This window comes from Coturnix japonica, chromosome Z, assembly GCF_001577835.2.
Source record: "Coturnix japonica isolate 7356 chromosome Z, Coturnix japonica 2.1, whole genome shotgun sequence".
Taxonomy (NCBI): Eukaryota; Metazoa; Chordata; class Aves; order Galliformes; family Phasianidae; genus Coturnix; species Coturnix japonica.
In genome coordinates, this window is record NC_029547.1 from 51,576,671 (window position 1) to 51,597,167 (window position 20,497).

Here is a 20,497-nt window from a genome sequence, read left to right on the forward strand (position 1 = left end):
TCAACATATGTGTCTATCGTCATATAAGCACAAGTTAACTAGATGGCCCTGGCTGTGATTTTTTGTCAGGACAGAGAACCTGTTCTATCACAAAATGTGTATTCTGAGAACAACTTTAACTTTTAGAAAAAAAGCAAAGCAGTTTTAGGCAGATTAGTTTACAAAAAAATTCTTCTGTTTAAATCAGAGGTATATTACATCCAAAGGATGTATATTCTGTCCTAAGTTAGAATATGAATTTGTGTTTCACACTGATTAGGAAATTTAAAAAGCTTCTCTAGTTTTAAGTCAAAGGACTACTGTATCTACTGAGTTTGTGGGTTTTTTTACATAAAGCTTTAGGTTATTTTACTCTGTCACTGCATGTGCTAAATATAGCAAGGCATTGTGGATATTTTTTTCTATCTATCCAGAGAGAATAACAACATCCTGGTTATGAACTTAACATCAGTATCTCCTGAATTTTTTAGTACCCCTGGCCATTGAGGACTGTCTGGAGTTGATTCAGTTACTGGTCTCAGACTTTCAAGAAGGGTTTCCTTTTTCTCAGTTGCTTCATCTGCTGATCGACCTCAAGTTAAAATCTAAATCTCCTTATTTTAAGATAAGTGTATTGACTTACTGTTCATGTGCTAGGACAAGTCCAGCAGAGACAGGACTTTCTGTAATAGAGAAATTATATCTTCATCAACACACCATAATATCGGCTCACGTATAAATAGGTATTCTAAGAGTGTAGTGGCAATAAATAGGAATGAGTATGTAGACATCTATGTTGATGTATTATTAATCCGTCATTTGCAACACAGAAATTGTTCTAGCCATCTTACAAAGTGTTTGTTAAAGTGTTCCAAAGGTGTTTCTCTGGAACTTAGGAAATGGCAATTTTATTTTTTAACTTTTATTTTTAATTTTTTTTCCTGTTTGCCTAAACTTGAAAGAGAATGATTTTTTTATTCCTGTGTAAATGCTTGCGAGAACTTTGTGGTGTTTTTGCCTGGTTAGGGTTTTGAAATTAGCAGATATGTGAAGCAGAAGTGTGAGTATGGAATCCAGCTTTATAAGTGTTTTTCTGAGTGATTTCTCCTATTAGAACAAAAGCTGTCACTTTCTGCCTCTGTTGTATCTTGGAAATTCCAAAGAGTAAGAGAAGCAAAAGTGACAGAAGTACTTTAATCTATTATTTAGGGAAATACATAATATTGTTTGTAGACTAAACAAAGGGATGATGAATGCTTGATAGAATTTTGTGATTGGTTGAAAGTTCCTAACAATCTTAATTTTAATAGAGTGGGTGTGAAGTAGTGAACTGATCTGTGTGAAATCTGGCCATTCCACTGTAAGTGTAAGTGTAGAGGATAGAAACAAAGTTAGCAGACATTTCTGTATTTGCAGATGCTAACGGATGTAAGATAAAAATAAGAACATTAATTACCGTGATTTCAAATACAAATCACAGTTTTTCTTTTAGGAGTTAGAGGAATATACGGAAGTCCTATAAATGGTAGCATTCATAAGGAAGTTTGGTGGGCCTGATGGTACAATAGTTTCAGAGCAAGATGAGTGAAGTTTTTTTGTTAGTATTTCTTAGAGCTCATTCTTAGAGCACCTGACAAATTCCCTGTAATTAGCCCAACAGAGCTGTGAAATAGCTGTATGCTGTCAAGTAGTTAGATTGGTGAGATGACTTGTTTAAGATTATTACATAAATTAGGTGTCAGAGCATGATCAGGCATTGTAGCTCCAGCTTGTTTCCAGCACTGGTCTATCCTTTTGTCATTTGGTCGGTGAACATGATTTCATGTGAAGATTTAATTTTGATAGATGTGTATACTCCTTATTGGCAAAGGACTTAGGTATTTGCTAGATAACATCAACTGTCACGATGAGGTGAAACTGGTTTCATTTATCTGTGAAGATATTGTGGTGTAGATTTGATTAAATTTTCATGTATAGCACATCTCCTTCAAAAGATTAGTATAGTCTTCACTGAGGTTGTTGAATAGCCAGCAGTAACATCTCTTTTTCTATGACAGACAACCTCACTTGATTAAATGTGTGCAAGTTTATACATGCTTACCATGTTTGTACATAAATTGAAATCCCTTACTTTCCTGCAATATTATTTTTTTAATATATGCATGGTGTGGATGGTTAGTGTAGATGTTACAAAAGCCTGATGTTAATAGTGATGCCTAATAAGAAAATGATTGCTGTTTTTAAATTTGAGACCATTTAAAAGCAAAAAGGTGGAGGGAGGTAATCCAACCTGCAATTTGTTTGCATGAGCTTTTCTAGCCAAGTCTCATGGCACCTGTGTGTTACACTGGAACTAAAGGAGAGCGAGCTGTGAAGTAAGACAGGTGTTTAAAAAACCTTAAACACTCTGATAACAGTTTGCATCCATGTGGCTTCCTTTGCTGCACTGATAGTTCTTTATGGATCTGTCATTTTCAATCAGCAGAGAGTACATGTGATCAGTATATCTGATAAACTTGTCAATGCCTTTTTAAAGCATGATTCCCCAACCTATTCTACTCAACTCTACTCCCCCCTTCCGTTTTTCATCATTTCAAGTAGAACCTTGATAAGACAGAGATATGTCACAGGCAGGTGTGTATAGCTAGCTCAGCTACAACTAATTTGTGCGGGAAAAAATTAAATCAGGAGGTAAATTATTTCATGATTGCTCATTCCCAACAGAGTTGGGCATCATTCTGAAGAAAATATCAAATAATTGGTTTCAGGCCATGTCAGACACATGCAATTCCCTTCACTAATGGCTGTGTGAGGTAGCAGTAGGCCTCAGGGGTCACCAAAGAACTGAAAATAGCTTAGTGCCAGGCAGAGCAATAGAGAGACAGAGCACATAGGAAATGAAGTGGCAATAAGTGCAATCTATAGGGGAAATGTGCTTCACTTAGAGTTTAATATATTGGCTTAGAATCTGGCAGTAAGCCATGCAACAATTGTTTACCTTTTTGTCAGCATCTGCATCTGTTCTGTTCTGTAAACGGCACTTAACTTTCAGTCAGTAAATGCTGGAATCAATAACTGTTAAGGGATTTCCTTTCTTTTTTTCATATTCCGTAACAAACGCATACTACAAACGTTTGCCTGAGATTAACAAGGAACAGACATTAACAGGGTCAAAGGGATTTGGCTGGGAAGATTTTATAGCTTCTTGGGTTTGCAGTAATTGTGTTCGTGTGATTTGAATGTATCTTGTAACCTATCCAAATTAAACTGTTAAAAAAATGTTAGCGTGCAGTAATGAAGATATTTTTTGTAATTATCTTAAGTACTGTGTATATAAAACTGCTGGCACTGTTTATAATAATTTCTGTGTAGTACTGTGTATTACATATGCTGTGCAGAAATATTAAGTTGCCTTTTACAGTATGAGGAAATTAATGATTATGCCCAGCAATACTAATTATTTGAACCTAGCAGTTACATTAAAAAGCATATATCACCATGCAGCTCAAGAAGAGAAAGCTGTGAGCAAATGTCCATAAAAATTGAATATACCATTACTAAATGCAATTGAAATGACAGTACAGCTTATATACAAGCTCTGTTTAGGAGACACTCTCTGCAGATGAATGCTGCCATAAATGCAAGATTGTTACAATGCCTATAGCATCACTTAAAAGTTAATATCACTGAGGGGTGAGGAGCACATTATTGTTAATGGAATTTATGTATGCAACTCCATCTGTACGGGTTTGAAAATTTAGCCCTGGAAATATCCCTGCCAGTAGTTGAGTTTTCTTTTGCTTTATTGGGCTGTTTATTTTCAGATTTTAGCAAAGCATTAGTTTCATTTATGGAATTACTTTATTATTTATATGCAAGTTCTGCTTAGATTTTAAGTTTAACATTACACATTTTCTTTTCAGTTTTCTTGCTCATCTAAAATTATTGGTTGAAATGTCTGACATTGCTTTCTTGTGTCCCTTGAGGAACAATACTGGAAGTCTATCTTCTATGAATTTAAGGCTTACAAATTGGGGCAGGGGAGTGATATTTAATGTACTGGGAAGGTATTTTTTAGTAAAATTGATTAAAAGAGTTTTAAACCCTTGGTTCCTGCTGAGGGAGAAATCCCCACTGTAATCACTGAAGAAGGCAGTCGTCAGGTTGCTTTCCAAGGATTCCATCATGAGTCTCAAAAGCAGTTTAGTCATGTGTCTTTGTACACTGAGTAGTAAGACTAATTAATCCGAGAGCAACGCTGTCATAGCAAAACCATTCTTGAACACAGCCAGCTTGCCTATGATGCAAAGATTTCTGCACCACACTTTACTGTGTCATGTCCCTGGATAGGCTGAAATGATCAGAATTAGTCATTCAATTTTTTTGTGATGCTGTGAATGTCAAATTTTTAATAATAATAATAATAATAATAGTAATAATAATAATAATTATTATTATTATTATTTTTTATAATTTATTTATAAATTATATATAATTATATATATAATTATATATATATAATATATATATATATAATTATATATATTTTTTATAAATTGTTATTTAATAATAATAATAATAATTATTATTATTATTATTATTTTAAAAGTGCCAGGCTCAATAAAATAAGAAATCACAAAAGTTATTTTGAAGTTCTGGTATTCATTCATATGCATATTTTCATGAACCTTTGGAGATTTTGAATGCTTCCCAGCTATGAACAGGGAAGTTGGAAACACTTCACTTAGTGGTATCAAGAGCTGCAGATTTTGAAGGTTGTGCTGCTTATGAAATTTTCTATGAAATCACAAGTTAGCAAGTACCCAGATAATTTAAGTCTAGCACAGCCTTATTTCTCCTGATGCTTCATTTTTAGAATGATAGGCTCATCTTCGTAGTGAAGTGATGAAGGCAGAAGTTCTGCTACTTATTTTAAGTATTCAGGAGGAAGTAAGGTACTATAATGAAGTACTTTATGTGCCTTTTGTTCTATGGTGCTTGAAAAATGCTTTAATTTATTTGCTGGTTTAGAACCCACTTGGGCGTGTGAAAACTTTATCGCTAATGCAGTGTGATCTTTCTGGTACCACGGGTATTTTATTCTTAAGAGCCTCTAAGTGGTCATATTACTTTGGAGAAATTATCTTTCTTAACATACAAATGAAAGAGACAAGTCTGAGATTCATTGTTGAAGAGGTATTACATCTTTGCTCAGTTTAACCATGGAGTTTGAATGATGTGCTGATTTTTAGGATTTGTGTTTGTTTCTTTATATTTCCTTCTGAAGAGGGCATTCTTATCTTTAGTAACTTAAATAAGTTTTATATTAGGTTTGAAATAAAGCAGAATTAGCCTCTACAATGTACTTAGATTATTAGAATAGAATAGAATAGAATAGAATAGAATAGAATAGAATAGAATAGAATAGAATAGAATAGAATAGAATAGAATAGAATAGAATAGAATTCAAAACCTGGTAACATTACAAAATCATTCCTGATTTCTCTAGCAATACTCGTGTATAGAGTATTTATGCTCTGTGTTCTACGTAGACAAATGTTTTAGTTACTGCTGTGAAAGAAAGTGGGAAAGACTTCAGGAAAGGCAACAAGATGATAAAAAATGTGAAACTTCCATATAGAGAACATTAGGCAAGCCAGGATTTTTTAAGTTTGGAAGCAAAGCTATTAAGAAGTTGGGTGGGATAGATGTCTATAAAATGATGGGAAGCATTAGAAGAACACATAGGTATCAGTGGTTGACTGATTTGTGAAACAAGTTAGCATGAAGTGGATCTGGCAGATGAAATGCTCAAACAAAATGACACTTTCGTTAACCCAGAGTGTAGTTAAAGTCTGGAGCTTTTTACCACAAAATGTTGTGGTCGCTAAAATGAGATGAAGGGTTAACTGGAGAAACTGACAAAATAGAAACTCACCGTGGATGACTGTTGGCAGTTTCTGTGTGTGGGTGCCTTGAAATGCTTTCAGAAATGGCATTGTTTGTGGAAGGGTGGCTGTGTAACTTCATCTGATAAAAAAGAAAAAGCCACTTTTGTTCTTTTCTAGTCAATATTTTCTATATCAGTAAGCATTGTTCTTGGAAATTATGGTGAGATATAGATTTTGTAGGGTATATTTTCACTACATTCTCATCTTGTATTGTCAGTGTCTGAATCTAAATACTTAGTAACTAAATGTCATCATTCATGCAAGAAAACAAACATGGATTGATTCTTGACCATTTACAGCAGAAACTTCTGAATATCTGTTTCTGTGTCACCTGTGCTCTTTCTACTCAGGTTCTTTCATAGTCATTTCTTTTAGCTTTGCTCAAGACCTTTCCGGTCTAAGAAAGGAAGAAAAGAAGGAACTGTGGCATGACTGCTGTAATATTTCAGGGCTTTAGTTGTTATGCAGTTAGGTAGAAGAAGGGAGAAACAACCCATGACCTAGTTTACAGTGGATCTTCTATTCTAATTCGCACAACCATTTGCTAAACTTATCTTGGGTTCGAACACTTGAAAATTCAGATGTTTCTGTGTGGATGTTAGGACTGGCAGATCTCATGTTAAGATACTGAAACACTTCCATTGAAAGCTAAGTAAGTATTCAGATTGCATAGAAGCCCAAGAAGGAACAAGGGTTTAGTTAATTTCTGTTTGTAATTTGTCTCAAAGAGAAAACATTTTAAAAACTCTGTATTTTTTGTTAACTCAGGCCATTAGAAAAAGTAAGTAACTGTTGATTTGTCTTTAATTATTGCTATATATAGTAACCCTTCTTGTCACCTCTGTTTTTACATTTTTCCTATCAGACTTCTTTCCTACTGAGTAGATCTTATTCCCTATGCTTGTGGTATTGATGTCTTCCTTCAGCTCTTTTCAGCCATGTAATAACTGTTATGGCATTCTTCTGTCCCTAGACCTGACACTATTTGAGACCTCTCCCTTTGTGTCTGCTCCTTTTTGATGGATCAGTCTTGGCCAAGTTCTAAATGGAAACTCAAGATGAAGTGCTGTCCATCTCTGACCTCTAGTTTAGAACAGTGATTGATTGCCTAAGTAAAATTGCTCATTTCTTCTTGCCTTCTGAAGAGTAGCTGTCTACATATGTCCTTGTGCAACCAGCCAACTGTTCTCTTGCAAAGATGGACTACTTAATTCTTCAACAAGTGTGGAATGTGCTTCAGGACTTAGGAAAAATTCTTTGTCTTTAGTCCATTCAGATACAGCAGAGGCAAAATTTGAGTATTACTATGCACAGTGTCTTAACAGCATCAGCTGCCTTGGTGCTCTCATAATCACCGCACAATTTGACAGGCATTTAATATTAGTCTTATTCAGGGTATCTTTTTTTTTTTTTTTTTTTTTTCCTATAAGCAAAGCTCTCTGAGAGTCAGCTTTTTCTCAGATAGCAGACTTCTGCTGCTTGTCACCTGATATTTGGGGTGGTGAATCAGCAGGCTGGAAGAAATGCAATACCCTTTATGTGCCCTTTTCCTGTATGTGGAAGGAGGTCAAAATTACCCTATGCAGTGTCTGAGGCACAGATTAGAACATGAATAATCCAAATGGTTTATTCCAGGTTCTAATACCACTTATGTGCATTCACAAGTTTTCTCTTTTAACTTTTCTACCTTCCTTTATAAGGCAGCAAAACATTCCACATACAGCACTTAACCATGCATGCAGGCACTTCTCTAGTCAGAATCATGAGCTGTTCCTAGCCATGTGCTCTTCCCTCAATTAGGGTCTTTATCACACTGCGATCACTCAGCTCACATGCTTTTTGTTTTGACTCTTCTGGAAGTGCCCTTGGTTCTCAACCTTGTTTTCTCCTGCCATTTATCTTGCACTGCAGCTTCTGCTCTGAACAGTCTCTCTTGTATTCCCACAACCCTCCACCAATGAAAGGACCACGGTCTATGTACCAGAAGCCTTAAGTGCATTCTTTCTTCCTTTTAGCAGAGTCTTTCTGTTCCTTTGCAGAAATTCTTCATGCAAGTTTGTGCTTCAATGGGATGCCCACATGTCCTGTTTTTGGAAGGCAGTACAGATGTTCTTTTGGTGTATGGTTCTACTGTAGCTATTTCCTTGTAAAAGGACTTACAAGCATTAAACTCAGACATGGGGAAAAAATCACGTTTAGATGAATGAGAGTAGCAAACACTGTGCAGGTCATTCAGGAAGGAAATTGGTTTGTATCATGCAACTTGCTGCATGTTTCCTTCTCCAGTTAGACTGTAATATCATTGTTATCTTTGATTCATGGTTGGCTGAAATCAAATTGAAGTGCTTATAGTCACCCTGTGCATGAGACTCTGTGAACTGGCTAGGATACTGTCAACAGCATTAGGCCATCACAGAGAGGTGTTGCTTTTTCTTGGGTAAATGAGTCTTCCGAGTCCTCTGACCTCCTTGCATAACATCAGAAATCATATACATTCAGTAATTTTTCATCATGCACTACTCTGTGGTGAGGGCCAATTTTACACTGGACTAATTAATGACAGTGAGACTTGGTTGAACATGTAATATCAAGCATGTTCCTGTATGTTCCGCATCAGTACAGGCCACACAGAGAGGAAAGACAGGTGAAATAGCTGTGTATTATACTGTCTAGTCAATGCCTACCTATCTCCATTCTAATTTCTTTTTCCCACTTTCTGGGTCTTCTCCTGATGCACTTCAGTTGTTGTCTGGCAGGAGCCCTTTCTGTGACAGGCCACGCACTGAGCAGCAAGGGGGGTGAGCTGATGTGTACCCTTTTCCAGAAAGGTGTGCGCAGCAGAATATTTTCAGGCTTTGTTTTCCAGAGTAACTGCCTCATTTCGAGAATGTGTTTATCACTACACATATCAGCAGTGAAAGGCCTTTCTTACTTCCATAATACAGAATATATTTTTCATCTCCAAAAAAATAGTGTTTTTCAGAAATAAGGATTTTCTCTTGCTTGAATTTTCTCTTGATTCCTATATATATGAATTAATGTCTTGTGGGTTGGTTGTTTAGTTGTGTTTTGGTTTTTTTTTTCCACTTTAAGGAAGTTATATAACAATTATGGTATTGGTTCGTATAAGTATGTATTTCAAGCTATCTACTACACTAGACACATATAATCACAGAATATCCCACAGAATTTCTTTTCTGGAAGGGACTCACAAGATCACTGAGTTCAGCCTCCAGCTCTGCACACCACCACCCAAAATATATATATATATATATGTTCCAGCATTAATGTTACTGTAGTATACCTTTGGTTTCTAGGTCCACTTCCTTTCAGTCTAACGAGGACAGTATAGCTTAGGGGCAGTTCCTTTGATTCTAGAGAGAGGGGACAGGAGCATCACAAGGTTTCCAAATCACAGGAGACAGAATTAATGTTCCACTGAATTTTATGATGTGATTCATGGTTCTCACTTTTTGCATTTGTTACTTCTGGCTTTCCGCAGAATCAGGCAGGTATTGCCTACCATTTAAACTCACTTTATGTTAATAACCTTTTGAGTAAAGGAGAATTTTCAGAATAGCTGAGTATTTTACTTTTTGGATATTTAAGATTTGAAGTTGGAAATCCAATGATGAAGATACTCTTTATTCAGACAGGCAAGACTCCAGCAGATGTAATTATTAATAGCACCCTCTTCTGCCATTCCTGGAAATACAAGAGACTAACATGAATATGTCTTTCTGGAACTTTGAGGAAACTCAGATGTCATTGAAACCCTCACAGATCAGTCTCTAAGGCTGCAGAACAAGAATAGCAAATTAGGGAATTTTTATTCAGAGCTCAGCTCTGCTCTTTAGTTCTATGTCTATTTTAAAGTGATTTGTGAATACCTAAAAAAATAACCCAGGAAGTCTGAGGTAAAAGGGAGGCTCTGAGTACAAGGTAAGAGAGATTTGACATATGAAAGTACATAAAAGTGCATTTCAGTCAATTTTTATTTGTTTTCATCTTTGGAGTTTCTCTTTCAAATTATTCTGGCTAGCACTCTGACACTTTCCATGTAAACTGCTCAGCTGATGTTACATCTGCAACAGAAATCCATATGAAAATGGTACCAGCTCACTACCATTTGCATAGAAGTGCAAATTTATTACATTTAAGGAAGTTATAAAAAATAAAGTAGTTATATCCACGTGGTATGGTAATACTGGATTGGAAACAACTCAATATATTTTATACTCTGTGCTCAAAGTAGAATTCCCTGGAGTATGTGATATGATTGTATGTTATGATTACAGGTGTTAAACTTTCAAAATGGTATGTTAGGTTTCTTTTTAACTACCAAATGCTTGTAGGTATTGCTGATATTTGTTCACTGACAGTCTCGCTTGTTTTCAAACCCCACATATTTAAGCTTGTGGAGTGTGAGATTGATGTTCCCTTTCACTCAAATGTCATATTCATCAATGGTGCCGTGCTAGCAGATTGTTAAACAGACAAGGTGACTTGCAGAGTGACAGTGTAGGGATGTGATGTCCCAAGCCATTGAAATATAGTAATGATGTGTGGTGTTTTTGTTTTTTTTATTTTTCATAATGCTCAATCAGTTTTTGCAAAATGGTGGTTTTTCTGTAAATTGCGGGTGGGAAGGTTTCCAAGTAGTTCCTTGGGAAAAAAAAAAAAAAAAGAAAAAAAAATCATAGTTAATGAATAACAGAACCTAGCATTCATTTATACTTTCCCACACAGATGACAAATGCGGAAGACTTAGGAAGAACTAATGTGACAGTGCTTTAACAAGAAAAGAGTACATTATGACATGGCAACAAGTGAAATTACTTGATATACTATGCTTTTCTACATTTTCAATTTTCCAGTATCATTTTTTAAAGAACAGTAAAACTTACTTTATGATTTTGATTCAATAGCCTCCCAAGAATACCACAAAAAAGGAAGGAACTTCTGCTTAACGTTGTATCAACTCAAATGTCTTTCTCAACTCATCAAGCTCTTTTTATTCATGGAAGAAAAAATTGAAGAACTCTCTGCAGAAATTCTGTTGATGCCTTTGTTTACTGAGAAGAATAAGAATGTTCAAGGTAATGAATGCTTTTCCTTGTATATTGATTCTACTTGGTGCAAAAGAACAATTTGGTATGATTTTCAAAATTACTTACCTAATTTATGCCATCATATTACATAAATGTATTACCATATCCACAGCAAATCTTTTTGAAATAAGCAGATTTGCCTCTTAGCACAATGATCTGTAGAAAAGAACTGATGATTGTTTGTAAAGACCTGCTATGCAGTAGTTATTGATGAAGAACAATCAAACACTGTAACATAATGACTTCTATTGAATTTCTTGTAAATACCCTAAGTTTCATACAGGACAAAGCAATGTGTGAAATCTGAATTCTTTGTAACTATTTCTGAACTTGCCCTCCAAAGCTGCTTTTTTCAAGAGGGAAGAACAGACTTATACAACGCTTTTATTGATCTTAAATGATCGCATAAATATTTTAATATGAGTCCTGATTCCACATATAGTTGTCACAACCACTTACCATTAGCATCCTGCTTATCCCACTTGCTTCAGTGGCTGTCTTTATAGAACTGGGCTCTACAACAAAATGTAAAATTTTCACAATCAAACCTAAATTTTGTATCTGCTTTAGATTCTGTTTTTCATCAGATAGCACTCGTGTCAGACAAAGACAGTGTGAAATCATGAAATACCTTCCATGTCACTGCATGCCCAAAAATGTTTTACTTTTCTACTTCTACCAGCTGAGAGATTCCAGGTCACCAGAGAATAAGTGGTTTCAAGAGCTTTGAGTATCCTGTAGGTAAAGATCAGATCAGAAATGAGGCCAGGCTGCTCAGGGGGAAAGCATAGATGGAGTAAAATGTTTAATGTTTCCATAGTCAAGCTGCAAGCTGAGAAGCAAGGTGTTCTGGAAGCATGTCCTCAGAATACTAAATTGGTGCAAACAAACAGACAAAAAAAGCATAACATGAAAGAAAAAGAGTTCAGAAGTACATGTTTTGTTTGGCAGGTTCTTCATCTGTAGTATTGACACTCAGGTACAGAAGTGCAGATTAACCTAAGTATTTTTTGAATGTACATAAAAGCTTAAAATTTGCATTCAAACTCCATTTTTACTTTTAGGGTTAGTGTATTTCTGCCTCCTTTATTTTCTCAGTTTTATCAGTTCTAAAGAAATGGTAAGCTATTATTCACAGTGTTTTAAGTTTTATCGCCCTGATCTTACAAAAAGGTGTCATAGTAAACTTGTCACGGGGTTTAGAGAATAGACTATACATTCAGTAAGGATGATTTTAGGTGTTCTTTTTATTTGTTTTCTGTTAAAGACCCTTTTTAAAAAAAAGAGAGAGAAAAACTCTAAAATTGGGAATTGATTTCAAGTGCTTACCTAATGAGAGTCTAAGATATGATCCCCAGTAATGCAGAGAACATAATCACTACAGTCTTAACAAGAAATATTGTATTTTCCAGAATTTGTAGCAAGGATTTTATTCTGAAGCATTTCTTCCAGTGTTACATTCAGAACTGTTCATCAGAAGTGTATTCAGACATCTTTTTTGAGAAATATTATTGTACAGTAATCATCTCTACAGTAAGCTGGTCTCTAAATAGCATCTCTACCAAATCTGGAAGTGGAATATTATTTTATGTTAGTTTATAGGAAGTAGTCTTCTAGGTAAAAAACCTGTTCTAAAGAAAATGTAAAATTATACTTACCCTGAAAAAAAAGGTGAAAACAGGTCTTTCATCAGACATATAATTGTTTTCAGTGTTCCTTCACTTACCAAGAAGTTTTACACACAAAACTTTGTTCAATTTTTGACAAATATCTGAGAAAAAAATGGCCATAAAAATAAAAGACATCTTGGCTAGGGGGTTTATTGCTGTTATTTTCATCTTACATTGACAGAAATGTTGGTTTTGGTGATGAAGTAAAAGCTGGTTTGATATGGAAAAATGAAAACTATGTTCCCAGTAATTTCATGTTCTATTCAGTAGCAAGAGGGATTTAAAATTTTCTCCATAAATGTTCCATATTAGGCTGGTAATCTTTTTTTTTTTTCTTTTTTTTTTTTTCTTTTTTTATCTTTTCCTTTTTTTTTTTTTCTCTTTTAAGTGATGGAGACTGTGTATTGATAAAAATAACTGAATAGAATCCTTGCTTTATTTTGTGCAGAATACATGTATGTGAACAGAAAAAGTAATGGTCATCTTCTGTACTTATTTAGAAGACTTACTACTATAAATCTTCTTTAATTTAACAATAGCGTCAATGTAGATCTGTCCGGAGTAGCTTTTGATTAACTCAGGTATGAGTGTCAGGTTTACAAAGCAGCACAGGCTGCATAAGAAGTAGAGTAAATTAGCCCAGATGGAGATGTCGTTCTTGCTAGACAGGCATACTAGCTCTCACTGGTTTAAAGCTAGGTTGGGCATATGCAAACTCACCTGCAGCTTCTGCAGTGAAAGTGTTTTGGAAACATTAGTTTTCTGAAAGTATCTTGCTAGTAAATTAAGAGAAGCTAACCAATTCATAAAATGTAGGCTAATATCCAAGTGGAGTTTTTGCCAGGCAACAGATAGACAGGAACCTTGTACTTGCTTCCTTTTCTTGTTGTTTACTTTTAGTATTGAGGAGTGCCTTTTCATGTTTGTATCTCATACAGAAATGCAACTTTTTTTTTCTTTTCTTTTTTTTTTTTTTTTTCAGGTGCTTATGTCAAATGTTGCATTTTTGTATGTAGTTGTTTCAATGGCAGATTTAGTTGATTTTTGTTCAGCATATCCCGTAGCACTTCAGTCTTGACATACAGAACATGTGTAAAGTTCCATCAGAAACAAAGTGGGTCTTTGGTCAGTTCATCTTTTTAATTTATTTTTTTCATTCTCAAAGATGGCATCTGAGTTTTATCTAAATCAGACGGTTTCTTGGCCCTCATTTTTCCCTAAACCCAGCAATGACAAAGAGCAATGGCTGCATAAATTGGATGTAAGAAGAACACTTAGGGTTTATCACAGAAGAATCAAAGATTTCATATCTTCTGACAGATTGTTTGTACTCTTAGGGGGTCTTAAGAGGGGTCAAATGGCTTCTAAGAGTTCCTTAGCTAGATGGTTAAGGGATTGTATTAGGGAGGCGTATGTAGTTAAGGGTAAAGAGGCTCCCAGGGTTTGTAAAGCTCATTACACTAGGACTATAGCTGCTTCTTGGGCGGAGAGGTCGAAGGCTTCCACATTGGAAATTTGCAAGGTGGCCACCTGGGCTTCTCTTCATACTTTTTCATTGCATTATCGCTTGGATGTAGTCTCTTCTGCGGATTCTGCTTTTGGTAGGAGGTTGCTTGTGAACCAAAAAAAGAACAGTGAAGAAAAGAAAGACATGTAGTTCACAGTTCTAGCTGGCAACAAGACAAGTTTCTTTGCAGTGTGCACAATGGAATCCTATGAAGACCAATTTAGGCGGTTGAAAATAGATGTTAGAGGGAAGTACTGCCTACCAGTGTTCTCTGATGGTAACCCCATGGCAGACAATAGCACCAAAGGAAACAGTGAACCAGAGTGAACTCTGTAGGGAGATGGATGTAGAGAGATTTTTTTAGGTGATACAGATAGTTCTCCTTGTTCAGTTGGGGAGTTCTACATCTGTCATCTTCTGGAATATATTCAGAATACTCTTTTTTTATTATTATTATTTTATTTTTCTTCAAATTGTTTTCTGTAGATGAAAAAAAAAGAATCTATAAATTTCATTTTCCATTTTAACTTCTCAGTATTCTCCATCTAGTCCTTCCAGATTTCAGGGTTTTTTTCTACTTTTCTTTGCCAGACCTAAGTTTTGCACTGGGTTTCAAATGCATTTGCATTATCTAAAGAAAATTTTAAAAGAAGAAAAGGTAATCTAAATACCCATTTTATTTGCTGCTTTCAGGGAGTTCAATTTCTCTCTCAAATCAAAGGAGATGAGAAAATAATGAGAAGTTCTCAATGAGTTTGTCCTTGAACTTCAACATGTCATCCAGACAAGATTAACACTCAGAAAGTATCAGTGTTTTTCTAACAGTTACAGAACATTTCTTCTCAGTGTTACATATCCTTACTTTCTTCCCTATAGGTTTCAGATAATGAAAGAAGTAACAACTTTTTATTTTTCTTGAAAAGACATTTAGCCATGTCTTCTGAAGGTATCTCATCATGTGATAAGACAGTCTGCTTCTCTTTACAGTCAGTTGAATTCTCTGAGATGTTCTGAGATAGCTAGTACATGGAACATCACAGGAGCAGTTCTCTTTGAAGGAACCTGGAACATTAAGTGGCAGTCAAGGGTTAAACAGGAGATCGTGGTTTAGATTCATGCCAAGATGCATTCTCTTCCCATCTTTAAGGTAGTTTTCTTTTCCCTCTGTTTTTTTCAGAAGCTTCTTGTTGAGACTTTTAAAAAATCAAAAACATCTAACGTACTTTCATCTATGTCTCTCTCTTTTTTTTTTTCATTCCAGTGAGAAAGGTGAACTTTGGACAGATCAGATAATGACTACCAAGAAAAGCTTTTTCCAATGGAGCTCTTTGAAAACACTGTGGGCAAAGTTGTCAAGCCCTTAGGTTTACAAGCTTTGCCTCAGGGGACCAGGAATATTTGCACAGGTCTTTCTTTCACAGCAGCAGAAGAAATCCTTTAGTCTATATTCCTTTCTAGAAAGTTTAATAAAAGGAGTGCAGAATGAAATTTTTGAGAGACATCCTTTTAAAAGATGCTGAAGTTATAAAGATTTTTGCTTTGATCTTGCAGAAAAATGTTCAAGTATCTTCTTTAAGAAATATATAAATTTCAATAGATAAATCAGAAGTGATGATAGAATTTACGCTAAGAAGTAGTTTGATTTACAGTGCTCATTTTCAGTATTTTTTTTATTAGTGTTTGCTTAATATATCACACACACACACATATACAAAAAGTATATTACTGAAGATAGGAAGTAGGAAGCTTTTTAATCTTGTAGATATAAAACATGTTTTATTTCTCCTATATGTTTATATCTGTGGTGGAATGGTATTACCTATTTCTGCAAGACCTGTTTCTAGTAGCTTCAAAAAAAACTCTGTCTGAGCCTACTGAATCCAGTGAGGTGCTTTGGTGTCACTGTTACCTTATGCACAGTTATTGAACAGTCCTCAGTGGTTTCCTTGATGCATGGCTTCACTTAGTTGATGTTAGAGCTGTCACAGTGACTTCCTCTTCTGAGACTAAATGTTACAAAGCAGATAGGAAGCTTGAAAATTCAGTAGAATACTTAAGTTAATACAACTCTGTATAGGGGAGAAAAAGAATTGTATTAACAATGCAAGAGGTCTCACTGTCATAACCCTTACAAGAATGGGAAGAAAAATAAACTGAATTGGAAAACAAGTACATTAAATAGATTGATACAATCTTTTATAATGATAAAGGAGTTGTAGAATATAACCTTGGAAGGAAGTATTAAAGTACTAATTATTCCTTCTGCCTTCATCTTTTCTTTCTTTCATGACATTTGCATTTTTAAATGTTCTTTTACAAATTTTCTCCTCTAAACATTCATGTGATAAGGATTTGTGTCTTTTCATACAAACTGAAGTTTGAAATCTGAGCAAAGTGTGAAAGAACTGTTTAGGGGAAAAGTAAAAGCCACTTCAGGTAAATGAGATCCCATGTAAGCACAAATACTGTATTTTTTCGTAGAAATGGAAAAGAAACCTCAGGTGAGTATACCACCAGTAGCATCAGGTGAATGAAGACCTTTAAGTTTATGCTTAACAAATAGTAATGTGTGGCAGCATTTAAAAGTTTATTGGGTTTAAAAGTTCTTGGGTTTAATTTAACATTGGCTATATTAAACTTAGAATATCTGCATCTGCTTTATGCTAGGAGATGGACTTTAAAAACACAACATTATTTAGTTTATTCTCATATTCATTTTGATTCGGTTATGAAAGTGACATCTACTCATCCCTATCAAACCAGCCAATATTCGTATAACTTCACGGCTTACAAGTGAGCTTTTTTCCACTCTTTCCCAAGGAGCGTGACCTCTTCTTTTTCTTGTGGCCATTATTTTACTTACAATAACATTACTAATTAACTGTCTTTTTATTCTTACCATATTGGCTTTCCAAATAACTAAAAACTATAGCAACACATTTGTGAGCAATTCATTTTATTTATTGAACAAATAATAGAAATTAATTTCTGCACAGGTGCTCTAACATTATCTGTTCTCCCTATGAATAGATGACTGTACAGTTGGTATAAAAATGAGTTAATGACAAAAGAAACTATATTTTACACATTATATGTGCTTTTTTATAAAATATGACTAGAATCGAATATGGATTTCACCATGTTATATAAAAGGAGCTGTGTATAACCTGAATTCGACTTTATCATAACATTAGTATTCCACTACATCTTGTTCTGCAGTTTTTTTTATGCTTCATATTGATATATCAGAAGGTGTTGTAGGCTGCTGACTTTTCTACAGAATTAATCTTAACTTTGATCCCCTTTATCATACTGTGCAGGAGTTCTGAAGAAAGCTAGTGGGGAGCTTTTAATAGGAGAAACTAGAGCAAATGAAGCCAGTGTGCTTCCTGAACAGTTACTTCAGGTAAAAGAGGTGAGTATGAAAAGAACCTTCCACTTTGTAGGGGATTTTCTTTTGTCTGTGTCTCCAATGTAGTCTGACTCCATATTCATTACAAACACCTATTGCCAGAGTTTCTTATACTGTAATTAATTCTAGGTGCAAACTTTCAGCTATGGTGGAATAAAATCTTGGAGTATTTGTGAAGAATTGTGTGGTGTTCTTTAGGTTTGATAACAGAATGGATTTAACACCATAAGTACTTCATAGCCGACATGTAAAAAAAAATGTTAAAACATGATAGCTTTTATTCAATATTAAATATATTGTCAAATACGGAAAAATGTTTTAAAATTCTATTAAGCTTTAAGCATTTTATAATAATGCTGACTGTGGAGACATCTATTCACATGATGTTCAGCGTCTTTGATGTCAACAAACTACTGTGTGGTAAGCTCTGTGCTTTGTAGAATATATGTACAAGTTTAAGTTTTAGTAGTCACTTACTATTAAACAAATTTTACTGATGATTTTATGGGACCTGAGTGTTTTAACAAATCTGATAATGTGCAGTGGTGGAATTTAATTTCCTTACAGCTCATTTTTACTTCTGGAACAATTTTCTGAGATGTATTTTGAATAAGTATGTGGGTTGATATCCCCATATCTTCTAGATTACAAAGAATACTTTCTGAAGATTGGGTTACTCTTGACCCAGGATGAGAAAAACAAAAACAAAACTCATAAAGCAAAAAAAAGTCAGAGTAATTGCCAGAACAGTTGTGTGGGTAGCTGTCCCTTTGCTCCCTGGAGCTGAGTACTGGGACTGGGGAAGGAGCATGGAAGGAGGATGAAGTTTCTAAATAGGAGTAAAGCTGAACAGACTCCATGTTACAGACTTTTTCATCTACCTTCAATTAAGTATGATAGCTCATTGTTGTCAGGAATACTTCTTTTCACCTATTCTGCCCTCATAGTAGGAATCTTGATAGTCCATCTTACACCATTAAAATATTTCTCGTGCAGTGGTGCAGTTCTCAGTGGGCCACTTCTGGTGTTTGTATGTTATGCATACCATACAGAAAAAGATTATATATTACATATGCCCTGTGATGTCTTCTTCTGTGCAACTCTATGCTTCGGATAATTTCAGACACCTCTGTTTACAGAGAGCAAGGAACTGATACAAACCATTGTAAAATACTGTTTTTGCTTAAACATTTTAATCTGTGCTACATCCAGTTCTAAAAAACTTAAATCCAGTGTGGCTTAAAACCACCTTCTTTAGCTTCATTATCATTAATATTCAAGGTTAGTAGCTTCTGGTTGTTACAAGAATTCAGTTGTTGCAAGAAAAATACAGAATTATCACTTGATATCCACAACTGGATTACTTGTTAAACTACTGAAAATGGTTATAAGTTCGACTTTTAAAGTATGTATGAAAGATGATAAATAATGTAAAAATTTGTGGATTATGAAAAAGCAGTTGTGTTTAATCAAGGCTTTTTATAAGTTCATTTTCTTAAAATCTTGATAGCAAATATAATGTTTTTAAGCATGTTCATTTTGTGTATGCTGCTTTTAATATAGTTTCAAGGCTAGTGAGCTATATCTCGAGTTACTCAAATGGATTTTGAAATATTATAGTGTTCTTCAAAGTAATTCAGTTGTGAATATTCATGCAAGTTTCAGACAGTAAGAATCATAACGTTCAGTATTGAATTTGGATTGATTTAATAAATGTATATTATTTCAGCCTATTTCACTGAATTTTGGTTGGAGAAATGCATTTAAAGATCTGTCTTCTTCAGTGGCTCACTGTATAACAATAGCAATTCAAGATTTTTCAACTAAAATTCTTCAACATGAGCGGCAAGAACAGTCTTCTGCTGCAGGCTGTGTGATGAGTCTTGTAAACAACCAACATATAAGGGAGTCCTGTGGAGCCATCCAACCAGAGGAGCAACCAAAACGAATTGCTAAGGCAGGTATCAAAAGATCTGAAGTTTGAGGGGAGATGGAATGCCAAGGCTATTTGCCATCTAGACTTGAAGTACTATTAATATTCTATATCTTAGATAAGTGGAATTAAGAAGAAATTGAGAAGCATTATAATCAGAGGCTGAGCATAGCTTTATAAAATAGCCCATAGCCTATACTTGAAAGAATTAACTTTCAAGCTTTGCTGGCATTATTTTTTCTCATCCAAAAAGTTCTAAAACATTCTGATTAGTGCCTACACTGTTACCATGTGGTTCAATGGAAAAATGCCAAATGCTCTGAAGCGTAACTATGAAGAGATTTCCTGAATTTAGATTTTTAGAATTCCCATTTAACAAATAAGCATTAAAAAAATATGGCCAAATTAGGGATCTTTGATTTGGTGTACAGGCCATCTATGGTAATGAATTAGTTTGTCTAAAAGAACCTGTGTATGAACATTTTTGCACTTAATAAGCTTCTCAACTGCTTTAGCAAATTTAGATCATGTTGATGGTTTGCCTAAAACATAAGCTATGAGAAAATAATTTTAGGGATAGTACTACATAAACTTACTGACAGATAAGTTTGCTTTCAAATCCAGTGTTAAGAAATGTATATTTTCCGAAATGAATTAGTTTAGAAAATTATCTTTGTTTACAAGGAATTAATCTTATGTTTTGAATATACATCTAAGGAAGTCATAAGCAACATGAAGACATTACGGACATAAGATGGTTTTAATTTTTTTTCTCAATAAATATTACGTAGCTCTAAAGCAAGAAGGAATGTAGTAATAATTCATTTACTGTAGATAAATGTTTTTCTACTGTAAAACAGAATGAAATGTTTGTAAAGCCCATTTGATGTATTTATGTTTTATGCCAATTTCATTATTCAAGAATCTAACCCAA

At 34.6% G+C, this 20,497-nt stretch overlaps 1 protein-coding gene across 2 annotated transcripts in view; it reads left to right on the plus strand.

Annotated features, from left to right (window-relative positions):
- KIAA0825 (KIAA0825 ortholog) overlaps window positions 1–20,497 on the plus strand; it is a 218,328-nt gene that overhangs the window by 52,298 nt on the left and 145,533 nt on the right. For both annotated transcript variants that reach the window (XM_015849690.2, XM_015849691.2), the window contains 3 exons: window positions 10,859–11,029; window positions 17,539–17,633; window positions 19,360–19,587. In XM_015849690.2, coding sequence (XP_015705176.1) covers window positions 10,859–11,029; window positions 17,539–17,633; window positions 19,360–19,587 — 494 coding nt within the window. The remainder of the gene's footprint in view (window positions 1–10,858; window positions 11,030–17,538; window positions 17,634–19,359; window positions 19,588–20,497) is intronic.